This window comes from Setaria viridis, chromosome 8 (genome assembly GCF_005286985.2).
Source record: "Setaria viridis chromosome 8, Setaria_viridis_v4.0, whole genome shotgun sequence".
NCBI lineage: Eukaryota > Viridiplantae > Streptophyta > Magnoliopsida > Poales > Poaceae > Setaria > Setaria viridis.
Window position 1 is genome coordinate 36,830,855 of NC_048270.2, and position 15,235 is coordinate 36,846,089.

At 43.9% G+C, this 15,235-nt stretch overlaps 1 protein-coding gene across 1 annotated transcript; it reads left to right on the plus strand.

The window, feature by feature from the left end:
- Nucleotides 1-14,620: 14,620 nt before the first annotated feature.
- On the plus strand, nucleotides 14,621-15,007 carry LOC117834615 (laccase-15-like). The gene has a single exon (XM_034714153.1). It carries the CDS (start codon nucleotides 14,621-14,623, stop codon nucleotides 15,005-15,007), a length of 387 nt encoding a protein of 128 aa, XP_034570044.1.
- Nucleotides 15,008-15,235: the final 228 nt, after the last annotated feature.

A 15,235-nucleotide genomic window follows, 5' to 3' on the forward strand; every position in this document is an offset into this window, starting at 1 on the left:
CAACTAAAACATTTAGCACAAAACCAAGCATCTAAGCACACTTTAAACTTCATGCACTAGTACATCTCTCTCCCACCTAACTTCATGCAGCTCCCGTTGAGTAGCAAAGAGGGTGTTGTTGGCTTCATTCAAGGCGGTGAGAGTTGCAGACAGGTACTTGCGGAGATGGTCCATGGCCATGTCGACTCCATCGTGAGTAGCTATGAAAGTCCTTGCTTCACTACTAGCCTTGGACGGAAGGTACCGGCAATATGTATACTGCAACCGTGGACGTTCCTCATGAGAGAGGACCTCAAGTGCTCTCCTAGCTGCTTCGGCTATGCCAGCCTCCATGGTCCTCCTCATCGCCACGTCATGGTGAACAACCACCACCTCCCATCCTCCTTCATGCTCCTCACGAAGGGTAACCTTCACCTCCAGAATGTAGGGTAGCGAGGGTGTGTGTACCATGCACACTTGTAGACAGGCCTCATGGTATATCCCAAATGGTGACAAGTCCACCTTAGCATGTCAGCCATGTGTACTCCTTGTCCATAGTCCTCCTTCACCCACCAGATCCATCTCTCGGGCTTAGGAGCTTGTGCGGCTGCTTCTGGCTCAACCTCGGGAGCGTCTCCTGATGCTGAATCTTCTTCTGGCTCTGGTGCTGGGTGCTGTTCTGGCTCGAGATCCTTGTCCGATATGTCGATGATAGGTACGGGCGCCGGGGCTGGTGCAGGTACTGGTGCCGGTGCTGTCTCCTGCTCCACGGGCACGGCATCCTCATCAGTCTCATCCCCCGGGTGCTGAAAGTAGTAGACCTCCTCTTCTTCTCTAGGCTCCATGGGGTGATACAGTGCGATGCCGTGATGCGGGGGACGGGTGCTCTTGCGTGCTATCAACCGGGTGCGAGCCATCTAACAGAAAGAAAAAGAAGGATTTCAGAATAAAATTTTGAATGAACCAAGATAAAGTAAAATAAAGGATTAAAAAAGCAACCAGGATGAGGCAAATCAAGTTTAAGAATATTTAGGTAGATTTAAATTAAGAAAAAGTAGGAATGGCTACTAGATTATTATAATCCTTAAATACGACCATTTTCTAACTAGGCTTACATCCTACAGTCAACACGGCTCTGATACCACTTTTGTCACACCCGATTTTAAGGACAAAATCAAGTGCATTAAATACATGTACGCCAGGATCAAGTTACACACATGTACGACATAAGTGAATATCAAAGACAGTGCCATAGCGAAATAAAGAGAGTATTAACCATTATTAGATGACCGAAAGTCTCAATAAAACACAAGCCTAAATTATCACACAGCGGAACTCCAAGGACGATGACGACACCACAGGCAGCTGACTGAAGAACCGTACGCCTAGAACTCCTCAAAGTCGTGCAAGTACTCCTCCAGATTAGCTTGGTCTGAACAGCGGTTTTGCAAGAGTGAGTACACTTATGGTTGGTACTCAACAAGTCATGGGGAATAGTGTAGTGTAAGGCAAAGCAAGGTATGGCTAGGGCTTAATTAGCATCAGCTTTTAATTAAGTTGGTCAAGTTTTATTAGCAATTAACTAAGTATAAGTTTAAACCACCCAAAATTAAACATGAGAATAAATAAAGTAAACAACATATGCATAAAATGTCAACAATTTAAGTCCAACTTTCGATAATATTATCATGTGAGGGTCCAGGCCGCTCTTAACCGTGAGCACGGCTAATCGATCAGTTTTACACTCTGCAGAGGTTGCACATCTTTACCCACAAGTCGCGTAAAAGTTCAAAAGAACTTTGGACCCAACCATGCGGTGTTTGCAAGGCACCATACCACACTTTCGAGGTGTGATTGCATAGGGACGCTACGAGGCCTTTACAAACATTCATTAGTCAGCGGTATCCCACTAAGGTTTCGGTGTCTGGCGTGCACAACCTATCACAGGCCGATGATGCAACGACTCAGTCCCCCCTCTTGCCTCATCACGAGTAAGATCACCCTAGACTAAAGTTTCTAATTATTCAGCCAAGACCAGAGCCATTTAGTCTTTTGGTAGCACTTTTTTCCTGGGTGGTTCTCCATGTTCCGATTAAACACTTGTGATCTTGTATTAATGAAAGGAATAACAGAAGTAAAGCAAGATTAAACATTGAGTTCAGTTAAACCACCTTATACCAAGTAAGCACTAAGCATGAACTACCCAACATAAAAGGTAAACCCGGTTGGTCAAGGCAAAGGTAAATTAAATCTAGTCGAACCTTATTTGGGACCCATCAATTAAATCTTAACATGTGCATAGCATAGTTGTTGCGTACGAGAAAGTAAAGTTGTATAGGACTGAAAAGTAGTGACCAAGGAAAAGACTTGCCTTCTTGGCCTTGCTCCTGCTGTTCGTACTCCTCGAAGGCTTGATCTTCAAATCCCTTGAACTGCTGAACGTCTACACGCGTCACACGAGCACATACAAGAAAACATGGGCAAAATGTAAGAAATAGTACACCAATCACAATTAAACAGAGAAAATAAGCTTGTAAAATTGATCTACGCTTTAAAATGAACACATGGATATAAAGAACGCGAAAAATGGAGTTAAGATGCAAAAGATATGATTAAAACAAGATCCAGGGGCTTTCCTGCGAGAAAAACAAAACTTCTAGGGTCAAATTGCAAAAAATCAAGGACTTATACATAATTACACGTATAAACTGAAGGTTGAACGCGCAAAAACTCCAAAACGGATGGCGGGTTGATTTTTAGAAAACTCAGGGCTTAAACCGAAAAATGCGAGGGCAGATCTGTAAATATTTTCAACGCGATCTGAACCGCAGGTTGATTTGCGGAAAAGGTGAGGCATAAGTGCAGAAGCGACGCGGCGTGGCACGGTTGACCGGTACGCGATTTGGTTGACTCGCTGTTGGCCGTCGAATTTGGATCCGACGGTCACGGTCATCGATGACACCGTAGCGGCGGTGGCAGAAGGCGGCGGACGGCGACGAGGGGCGGCGAGTGGCGGCGGGTTCGCTGGAGTTGGCCGAAACAGCGCTCCAGGGCTCGGTTTCGCGCAGGGATTGCACGGGAAGAAAGTGGGGGACACGGCGAACTCATTTGAGCCCTCGGGGTGAGTCAAAAGGCGGCGGGGCTCACCTTACGGCGGCGGGTGCTCGAGGCCGGGGGGGGGGGGGTTGCGGCGGCTTAAATAGGGGAGGATGGCGGTGGCTTCCGCGTCAAGGGATAAGGGGCGGCCGCGTTCAAATCAGCTGAGGAGGCGGCTCCCGTGTGGAGATCTCGTGCGATTGTTGCGGGCGGGCAGGTGTCCGGCCGGAGGTGGGAGATGATGGTGGGGCCCACCTATCGGTGGCCGCGGGCGGAAGGCGGGCTGGCGCAGCTGTTGGGCTAGCGCGGCTTCGGGGGCCGTGGAGGAAAGAAGACGGTCGGCGAGGGGAAAGCGGAGGCTTCGCGGGCCGGAGGGGAAAAGGCGGAACGGGCCGGAGGAGCTGGCGGAGCTGGGCTGCGAGGAGGAAAAAGAAAGGAGGGGAAGGAGAAGAATGCAGCCCAAGAGAAGAAAGAAAAAGAAAAAGAAAAAGAGAAAAGGAAAGGTTTTGAAAATTGGAAATTGAATTTGAAATTCAAATTTGATTCAAACACAATCAACCAAAAATTATGCACCAGCATGAATGCACAATAAACTCCTATGGTGAATTAATTTAATTTGGAGAAAATGAAAATTAATATGCCTAAGAATTTAAATGAAATCCTAATTGAGCAAATTTTAGTGAATTTGTTTTAAAAATTTGGGTGTTACATCGATGGATCATGAATGCAATGAAGCAAGGCATTCAAGCAATCACTGCGCATGTCCCAACTAAGGTTTTCGTTGGCATTCTCCCATACTAGATTGTGATCGATTTTGAGGATTTGCACAGACTTCACAGTTAACAACACTTCGACGTGAATCTTATTTCCATATGGTGCTTTTAAGTCCACATGTACCGCATACACGAGTTTTAAATACATACATATTTTATGTCAAGTACCTGAGCAACCTATTCTGTACGATGCAGTGGAGGGGAGGAAGAATTGATGAATGGTAGGTCCATGGTAGTGTATCTTGACCCAGCATGAATAAGCAAAGCCAAAGCACGAGCTCAAAATGATGGAAACGATCAAAGCACAAATAGAAGCAGCAGAGACATAAGCGGAGAAAGATGCTATAAAAAAAAGCCCACAGAAAAGAAATGCATATAGTGTCCGTATACATTACAAAAGTAATGAAGAAAAAGCCTAAAAATGATTATATCATGGTTCCTTACTATATATATATATAGATTAGGTTCTATTTAATGTCTCCTATAATATAAATTATTTAAATACAATGGAGAGACCACTGGATTTGCATCATTATTTTACCCAAGCTAGGAGAGGCAGTGGTCCTTGACTTAGCCGGCTATCATAGAGATAGGTAAAAGAATTTCATAGGCATTATATAAAAGTAAGTTATTCCTTGGCAATACTTAAATGCATGTTGACATTCTATGCACCTAATTTATACAATTAACTCTTGTTTTTATATCCTCAAACTGCGTAAAATTTTACATACTAAAAGACGGGTTCCACAATCCAAAAATGACAAAACCTAATAATATATCATAGATTCGTAAGAACATAAAAACTTAGTTTTGTCATATAATGTAGACTTGTCATTAATAACAACTCATCATTTGTTTCTATTTGTTTGCAGTGTCACAAGCAACCTCCCGGCTCTGTGCTATGTAGATATTACGTGTGCGAGTTCATATGAAACAATAGGAGGTACGAGGCGAATCCTGAAGACATAAGTCTCTTATACACTGGCATGTGCTAACTTACTAATGGTAATACATCCTAATCATCATTTACTGTATACCTGCAGATGCCTACCATCAACATTAACTATAGCAAGATCGAAGATCAATAAATCGACAACATTTGTATGGACATGGCGAGGTTCATCCTACGCGAGATTTGTCATGAGGATGGAGCATTCATTGATAAAGAAGGCGTGTTGATGGCAGACAAGTGCACAAATCTTCGTAGATGGGCGTAGTAGTTTTAATATTAGTGTGGCAAAGAATATATGTATTCCAAATGTTGTATTTTAAATAATGTGAACTATATATCATGTATGATTAGTTTTTAATAATGCGAATTATTTATTATGCAAGTTTGTTGTTATATGGTTGAAGATACATTTTCAATTTGACGGCAACAAATTGGCGGGAAATAGAAATAATAAATAATTCACGGGAGGAAATATAAATAATAAATAATTCACGGGAAATAATATATTGGATGGGAAAATATATATTCCTAGTAGGCCGCATAAGCACCCGCCAGCACAGATTCCATATGTGGTAATGAGTGATGTAACCACACCGATAGCACAGAAAGCATCGGTGCTGGTGGGCGGCTAATGTCGTCGTCCAACAGAGAGCAGTCTGTGTTGGCAGACAAGCACATGCAAGCACAGACAATATTTATGCTGGCTCAAGGTTGCTGGCAGGTGCGATACCTACCAGCACAGATCTGTTCTAGCCGCCAGCACAAAACTTTTCTAGGGTACTGTAGCTCGATGAAGGGCTGGAGTAGGTGGCTACGGCTATGATTGAACTGGTATACAGTTTGAAAAAATTACAACTTTGACTGGTTTAGATGTGTAGTAGTACACACATCTACGTACATGTGGGTGCGTGTAAATGGTGTATGGATGTGATTGCACCTGCGTATCTGACTTCCATTTGTTAAATAAAGATACATGTGTAAGAGCGAGCATGTGCACATTCTGATGCGGCTCCTGGTTTAATTCAAACTAAAGGTCTATGCAAAAAAGAAACACCTGTAGTATTAATAAAAACCGATCCGATCGCATCCCTTGAAGATGGAGCTCTTTGTATAAGTAAAGTCTACGAAAATTAATCATCACGAGCTCCTGGTTAGATCCGTCAGATAGCCAAATGGATGACACCCGAGCCTGTCGAGGTAAGCAAAAAAAAAATGACCATCCACAAAAAAAATGATTAGTTAAAAATAAGATGGCAACTAAAGTAATGAATTCTGGGTGGGTAGGGTGACTCATAATTAATTTTGTGATATCTCTCAACGTTACCAAGAATCGCATGCACACACCGTGCGCTACAAGCACACACCTCAGTCAAGGCGTTTGGTTCCTTTGCTTATTTTTAAGCAAGTGTCACATTAATGTTTAGATACTAATTAGGAGTATTAAACGTAGGCTATTTACAAAACCTATTACATAAGTGGAGACTAAACAGCGAGACGAACCTATTAAGCCTAATTAATCCATCATTAGCAAATGTTTACTGTAGCAACACATTGTCAAATCATGGACTAATTAGACTTAATAGATTCATCTCACCGTTTAGCCTCCACTTATGTAATGGATTTTGTAAATAGTCTACGTTTAATACTCCTAATTAGTATCTAAACATTCGATGTGACGGATACTTAAAAATAAGCAAACTAACCAAACCAGGCCTGAGCAAATTTTACCATCTCTATGGCCTCAAAAGTAATACTAATTCTGAACTATCTTTTATCCCACAAAAGTAAATTGTTACTTACACTTGACCAGATTACGTTGGGACGTTATAAGCACAGCACATCTAGCCACATGCAACAATGAATGCTCATATATAATATCACATACCAATATATAGATGCAAGAAAAAGAAAGATAAACGAGTCATCAGTGACTAACATTGGATCACGTTCTTTGTCAACGCATGCAGTCACACGCAACAATTAATCAACGTTCTTATCATAATATAGACAATGTAAGAATTAAAAAGCCTTTAAGTGACCCGCATCCCAAACCATGCAATATGTGTAAAGGTTGACTGAAAGACTGATTAAGGCCGCCAAGCTGGGGTTGCGTGGATTGGAGAAGGATTAGTTGTTGCTTGCCTTCGATTTGGAGCAGCAGAGAGGAAGGGAGTGGCGTGCTGCTCCTTTGGCCTCGTTCGTGCAGGTGGATTTGGTCAATGGCGTGCGGGGAAAATCTAGCTAGAGCTGGAGCCTGCAGGAGCTTGCAGGTTGCTCGCCGACAGAGAGAGAAGAGGCTTCTTATGTTGCTCGGCTAGGAGGAGATAAGAAAAGGTTACCGTGCGGGTCCCACCGTATGGGGAATCTTTATGCCAATGCTAATTAGATCTGATCATTTGTTGGGTTGAGTCGGGTCTTTTCGAGTTTTGGGTTAAAAATTTTGGACCGTGCCCAACCCGTGATTTTAGATCGGGTCATAAATATTGGTCCACGCCCATCCAACATATTGACCGGGTCAGGTTGGGTGGAGTTTTTTTCCATGTGAAAGAAGAAGCTACACGTTCCTTCATTTGTGCCTGTAAGTGTGGGAGGACCGAAAATAGACCTTTTCTTGTTTACTAAATGAAGTGCTAACTCAATTCATCTCTCAAGGCACTGCGAAAGATGGCTACGTGCTGGATGTTGAGCCCGGTAGGGCCTACCTACTACGGGTGATCAATGCCGCGCTCTACTCCGAGTACTACTTCAAGATTGCTAGGCACAAGTTCACCGCTGTTGCGGCCGGTGCCAACTATGTGAGACCCTACACCACCATGCTAGTTTGATCTCCAATGGACTTGCCCCAATGGATGAGTCCGAGCCTTATCTCGTGCCCTGATCGGGAGAGCACAACCAACTCATGGTTGGTGGGCCCCTGTTGCGCAGCGCATATAAACAGGTGGGGGTCGGGGCACGAACGCCCATGTTCGACGCCATGCCCACAGACCCACCGACAACCCTATAAGCACCCTTTCTACTTGCGCTGTTAGCAGTGGGAAGCTCCGCCGACTCGTTGCGCCGCCGCCACCGCCCCTGCGTCAACACTACCCTCACCAACACTGCAATGGCGATCTCCTCGCCGATGAAGGCCAATGGTCGGTCACCTCCACTCTTCCTCTCCGTTTTGCCTCTATTTAGATATAAGGGCCATGATGTTTAATCTAAGACTAAGTTGTAGACCTATCTAGATCTGCCGCTAATGTTCCTGTTAAGTTACTTAAGATTGCTTTCCTAAGTCAGTCAGATCTATCAATGGTATCAGAGCTGATGTTAGCGGTTATCTAGATTAGGGTTAGTGTAGATTCGAAGTAAAAGATCGGACTTTCTCTAGGAAGAAGAGAAAGCAAGAACAAATCAGAAAGAATCAAAACAAAGGGAAGAGAGACGGTGTTGACACCGTTTTTTGACATACGTCAAAGATGGCATAAAAAAGAAACAGAGATGCCAATGCATAGTGGAAAGACAATGGCTAGTGGAATTGGCCGATGGGGTTGCAGAGTGCCCAGCCGATGAAGTTATAAGAGATCGACCGATGATGGCGAAAGCCTTGCCGATAGAGGAAGACAAAAGCCTAGTCGATGGAATCACAAGGGTGAAGCTGATGGAAGATGACAAGGGCATAGCCGATAGGGTCAGCCGATGCGAGCAGAAGGATTCCAACCGATTGGAAATGTTGGAGGTTCGGCCGATGAAGAGTAGGTTTTGGATGATGCTGTACAAGTCGTTTTTGTTTTATTTTGTTTAAAGAGTTTATTTCTTTAGAGATAGATCTTATGTTTTGTCGTAATCGACTAGGATTAGAAATCTTGATGCTTAGAGTATAAATAGGGGCCCTGCGAGGTCTGGGAGGACATACACATCATAATCAATACAAATCTACTATTCTTCGCAATTTACTTTCAAGTCGGCGACTTCGCCATTATTTTCTTTTCTTCACGGGTTCTTCCAAGCTAGTTGGGGTGCATCGCTTTGATCTTCGGATAGATTCTAAGTTCCGCGTTTACCGAATACTTTCTAGGCTTTAACTTCGGGCGCATCGCTGTCGTTTCGTCTAGATTTATTCACAAGTTATCGATATTTGCTAGATCTGCAAGCTTTATTTGTTAAATCTTGTTGTTTTAGCTTTTATCATAGTTATCCAGCTTGAACACGTTCCGATCGGCTTTTACCTTGTTTTTTCTTATCAATCCACCATCACATAGCCGATTAGATCTGTTTCGAGTGTTATTCGTGTAGTATTTTTTAGGTTGTGTTTCACGCTTCCTTTGCATCTACTACATCCACATTGGTTGATCTAGCCTATTGTCTTTAGCCCTGTCGGTTGTCCTGCTGATACGTTCTGTGGAGCGTTGGAACACCAGCCGATTTGCTCTTGTATTTCACATTTTACTTATCTTTATCAATCAGCAGGTCAGATTGACTGACACGCCACGGATCGAGAGGGCTACAACCCGAACAAGAGCGAAGTAGATCCTCTCGGATTTTGTGTGTTAGTGCGTGAAGGTCACCGTCTGATTTTTGCATCAACAGACGGCGACCGCCATATTTGACTGACGGCCGCTAGTAGACCAAGAGGAAGGGTCTGGGAGGCGGCTTACCTCACCGCCCTCCACTGACCGGAGATTTCTTTGAAGGGCCTCCACGCCGGCGAGTTTCGGTCATGCCGTGCTAGGGTGCCGCCGCTAGCCGCTCGACGGCGGCGCGCTCACCCACAGGGGAGCACGTGCGCCGGCGAGGGGGCCAATGATGACGCCACCATCCCTCCACCGCGGGTTGTCGGTATGTGCTGCTGGTCACCAGCAGAACTCGCTGTCGCTCTCGCTCTGTGCGGTGGCGCTAGAGAAAGGAGGAAGGGGAGAAGAATGAAGTTAGGGTTCGGGAGTTGGCCGGCGCGGAGATTTTGTTCGCCAAAAGAGCGCGCGCAGCCATCGATCTTGATGGACAGCTGAGCTCATGTGGATTGAAATAGGCCCAAGCGGGAGGCCGTTTTGGCAGCCCAAGCCCAGGTTGCGGTCTAGGAGGGTGCAACGCGTGAGCGTGCAAGGCAGGCTGGGCTGTATTCTTGTGTGGGCCATCAGCACAGTAAATTTTAGGCCCAAGCCGGGCCGCAGTTTTTCTTCCACGGGTGCGAGAGTTGAGCAGGTCGTTTGCTGGGCCATTTTGTGCATCCAGACATAGGCCGAGACGAGCTCCTGTGCGAGTCGGGCCGAAAGAACAATGAAGTTTGAGCCTATTTTCCGGTTTTCTTTCCTAGTGACTTAAATAATTTCTGGAAATTGATTAGTGGCTCAAATAAAAGTAGTTTTAATGAGGTTTTCCTGTGGCTAAAATCCACAAATTAAGTTTAAGCTTCCATTGTATTAAAATTGAGTTAAGTTGAATTTTTGGCTTTATTTTGCCAATTTTATGCATTAAGTTGAAGTTTTTAGTCTATTTCTATAATTAAATTGGAACCAACGGGAAAATTTAATTAGAAAATAAGTATTTTTCTGTATGGTAATTTTATCTACTGACCAATGTTGTTGATAAAATTGTTGTAATATAAGTTTTGTTTTATCATTATTAATTATATTTCTGCCCAACGGTGATGTATAATTGATATTGAGAAGTCTATGTTTTAATTTGACCAATGTTGAATTAACTCATTTTTTCTGAATTTTTGTTTTCAGACAATCCTTTTAGTTTTATCTCATCCATAGAGCCTCTTAATGGAGGGAATTACAGCTCGTGGCGAGAGAAGATCGCGATAGCGCTTGCGTTGTCCGACATAGATCTAGCACTAACTGCTCCTTGTTCTGTAGAACCTAAGGACCCCATGAGGGCCGAGAATGAAAGTGAAGGTGATTTCAATAAAAGGGTGCGTGATCATGCACCAAGTCGAATAAAAAGTGTATAATGGTGATCAAGAGCTCCAATTTGGAGGCCATATGGGGAGCAATCCTACAGTTTCACACCGCCAGGGAGTACCTGAATGTGAATGTTGTAAGCGCTGAGAATGAGAATGCCTCCTCGTCTATGAATGTAAAGAATAAGTGGAAAAGAATTGATGATGTATCTTCAAAATTATAGCACTGTCGTTTAGGCCATATTTCGAGGCGGAGAATAGAACGGTTAGTTAACGAATCAATTCTTCCACCTTTAGAATTTTCAGATTTAGAGCAATGCATCGATTGCATTAAGGGAAAGTTCGTTAAGAAAATTAAGAAAGACGCCAAAAGAAGCATAGGAATTTTAGAAATAATTCACACGGATATCTGTGGTCTGTTTCCTGTGACATCTATGGATGGTTATAATTTTTTATAACATTCACTGATGATTATCCTCATTATGGTTATATTTATCCAAATAAAGAGTGTTCAGAAGCGTTGGATAAATTCAAGATGTTTAAGACTGAAGTAGAAAATCAGCATAGTTTAAAGATTAACATAGTAAGATCCGACCGTGGTCGAGAGTACTATGGTCAGCAAACCCCATATGGCCAAGTTCTTGAACCTTTTGCAAGGTTTCTATAGGAAAATGGCATAGTTGCCTAGTACTCTACATCGGGCGAGCCTTAGTAGAATGGAGTAGCTGATAGACGTAATCGTACCTTAATGGATATGGTGAGAAGCATGATAAGTTACTCCACTTTACCAGTTAGCTTGTGGATGGAGGCATTAAAAATTGCCATTCACATCCTTAATCGGGTTCCTAGTAAGTCGGTGTCTAAAACACCGTATGAGTTGTGGACTAAACGATAGCCCTCACTCAATTACTTGCGTGTGTGGGGCTGCCCAGCTGAGGCTAAAGTCTTTAACCCAAACATTGGAAAATTAGATCCTAAGATAGTCAGTTGCCATTTCATTGGCTACCCAGATAAGTCAAAAGGTTATCGTTTCTACTGTCCTAACAGACACACTAAGTTTGTAGAAATGAGACACACTGTGTTTCTTGAGGATGAGATGATCAGGGGGAGCATGGTACCTCGAGAAATTAACCTTGAGGAAAAGCGGGTATGTATACCCACTCCGATGATTCAGGAACCTTCTTTCTCGATACATGTTTGTTGCTGCACTAACAGTACAAGACAGTGTGGCTACAACACTTGTTATTAGTTCTCTGGTGGCAACAACGAATGAAGATGAGGAACTTGTCCTTCAGGATGCTATAGAACCTGCTGTCACACATGAGGAAGAGCTGCAATAGCCCCACATGGAAGATGTTCCAAATGTTGAGGCCCCCAGAAGGTCTCAAAGAGCTAGAAAACCGGGTATTACTGATGACTATAAAGTTTATGTCAGCGAAGAAGTTCAAATAGAGGGAGATCCCACCTCATTTGAAGAAGCCATGAGAAGTGCTCACTCATTGAAGTGGCTTGAAGTCATGGAAGATGAAATGAGATCCATGAGTAGCAACAAAGTCTGGGATTTAGAAGAAATTCCTAAAGGAGCAAAGATTGTAGGTTGTAAATGGGTCTACAAAACAAAATGTGACTCCAAAAGTAATGTCGAAAGATATAAAGCATGACTTGTTGTGAAAGGCTTCACACAAAGAGAAGAAATAGACTATAATGAGACATTTTCTCCAGTCCTATGTGAGGATTCTTTTAGAATCATAATGGCTTTAGTGGCACACTATGATTTAGAGTTACATCAGATGGATGTAAAGACGACTTTTCTCAATGGAGACCTGGAAGAAAATGTTTACATGGCACAACCCAAAGGTTTAGTCATGGAAGGAAAAGAACATATGGGATGACATCTGAACAAATCCTTTTATGGATTAAAACAAGCCTCCAGGCAGTGGTACTTGAAGTTTCATGAGACAATAAGAAAGTTTGGGTTTAGTGAGAATAAGGAGGACAATTGCGTGTATGCAAAGTTTAAGAATGGGAAATTCATTTTCCTTATCCTGTATGTAGATGACATTTTACTTGCTAGTAGTGATGTTAGTCTACTATTGGAGACGAAGAAGTTCTTGTCCTCAAACTTTGATATAAAAGATCTTGGTGAAGCTTCATTCATTCTAGGAATTGAAATTCACCAAGATAGAACAAAGGGGGTATTAGGATTATCGCAAAAGGCATACTTAGAGAAGATTCTGAAGAAGTATAGTATGCATGCGAGTAGACCTACGCCTGCTCCCATAGTCAAGGGCGATAGATTTGGGAATTTTTAGAGTTCCAAGAACCAATATGAGATCGATCAAATGAAAGCGGTTCCATATGCTTCAGCTGTCGGAAGCTTGATGTATGCTCAAGTGTGTACGCGCCCTGACTTAGCTTTTGTTACCGACGTACTTGCCAAATATCAAGATAATCTAGGAATAGATCACTAGAAAATGATAAAGAAGGCATTGCGTTTTACGCCAGGCATGAAAGGCCTCATGTTAACGTACAGAAGAACAGATTCCCTAGAAATAGAAGGGTACTCACATTCTAACTTTGCAGGAGGTGTAGATGATAGAAAATCCACATCAGGTTATGTATTCACTCTCGCAGGTGGAGTTATATCATGGAAAAGCTCCAAGCAAACCGTCACAGCATCATCCACAATGTTTGCCAAGTTTGTAGCATGCTATGAGGCCACAGGGTAGGCAAAATGGTTAAAGAAGTTTGTACCCGGGTTGAGAGTGGTAGAAAGCATTCAAAGAGCACTCAAGATGTACTGTGACAATGAGCCAACAATATTCTATGCTCACAACAATAAGTCAAGTGGTGCTGCCAGACACATTGACATTAGGTTTTATGTTGTAAAAGACAGAATCGAGGATCATACCATAAGTTTAGAGCATATAAGAACAAAAGAAATACTCGCGGATCCGCTTTTGAAAGGCTTACCGCCCAATGTGTTTAGAGAACACTTAGCTTGCATGGGTTTACGAGAAAGCTTATGATACCTATATACTAAGGGCCTAGAACAAGAATCTGTTTCAAAACAAAAAGGTGTGTCGTAGCTGTTGAATCTAATAGTACGTAATTGGCTATTATGACGAGACATGCTCTATACACTAATCTGTGATGAAATGGGTGCCAAGTTAAGTTTAAGTCTAAGTTTGAATGAAAGGTGAGATCAAGGGGGAGAATGTTAGTTTGATCTCCAACAGACTCGCCCCAATGGATGAGTCTGAGCCTTATCTCGCGCCCTGATCGGGAGCACACAACCAACTGATGGTTGGTGGGCCCCCGTCGTGCAGTGCATATAAACACAGGTGGGGGCCGGGGCATGAATGCCCAAGTTCGACGCTGTGCCCACAGACCCACCGAGAACCCTAAGCACCCGATCTACATGCGCTGTTAGCAGCGGGAAGCCCCGCCAACTCGTCATGCCGCCGCCGCCGCCCCTGCATCAACACCACCTTCACCAACACTGCAATGGTGACCTCCTCGCTGATGATGCCGGACGGTCGGTCACCTCTACTCTCCCTCTCCGTTTTACCTCTATTTAGATCTAAGGACCATGATGCTTAATCTAAGACTAAGTTGTAGACATGTCTAGATCCGCCGCTAATATTCCTGTTAAGTTATTTAAGGTTGCTTTCTTAAGTCAGTCAGATGTATCACACTGACATCATCGCCATCTCTCCCGGGGAGACAGTAGACGCTTTCTTAGTCGCTGAGGCACCCCCCCGGTAGATACTACATGGTAGCCCTACCCACCCAGGCGCCAAAGCCATACTTCTAGAGCCCAGTGTTGGTCGCAAGAGGAATGGTGTAGTATGTCGACAACCATAGCTCCAAAAATGGTGTACCAGTGGCTCCTGAGATGTCTAGCGACCACGCTGTGTTGACATCGATGGCAACATGACCACCCTGCAGCGCCCGCCGGTGCCGGCACATGTCGACGAGCGCATCTTCATCACGCTTGGCCTCAGCACAATCTGCAGGCAAGGCCTCTCCTGCATGAAGCGGGTCGCGGACTATGAGAAGGAGATCATCATCCTGGTGACCAAGAACAACATGTCCTTTGAGCTCCCTGTGGCTGTGACCTCACAGTTAGAAGTGCAATACTACAATGCCAGCAGCATGGATATCAAGCAAGAACTTCTTGACGGGCCGCCAAGGGTGTTCAACTTCAATGACCCTGCCTCGATCCCAGAAGGACCCAAGGTGGCTCAGCTGGAGATGACATCCAAGACGATGGTGGCACGGAGGTTCAAATATGGCACCACGGTAGAGGTGGTGTTCTAGAGCACTGCATTAAAGCAAAGCAAATCCAACCCGATGCACCTACATGGGCATGACATGTTCGTGCTTGCTCAGGGATTTGGAAACTACGAGGCAGAGAGGGATGTGGCCAGGTACAACCACTACTAGGGTAAATGCCATTGCCACCAGTTGGTCCACCTATGGTCAACACCGTGCTCGTCCTTGTTGACACAAAATCTCCACCTCATGCTTCTGCATTGAATAATACGG

Excerpts from the sequence above, each read along its gene's own strand:
- LOC117834615 (XM_034714153.1), top strand. The coding sequence starts at position 14,621 with ATGACCACCCTGCAGCGCCCGCCGGTGCCGGCACATGTCGACGAGCGC.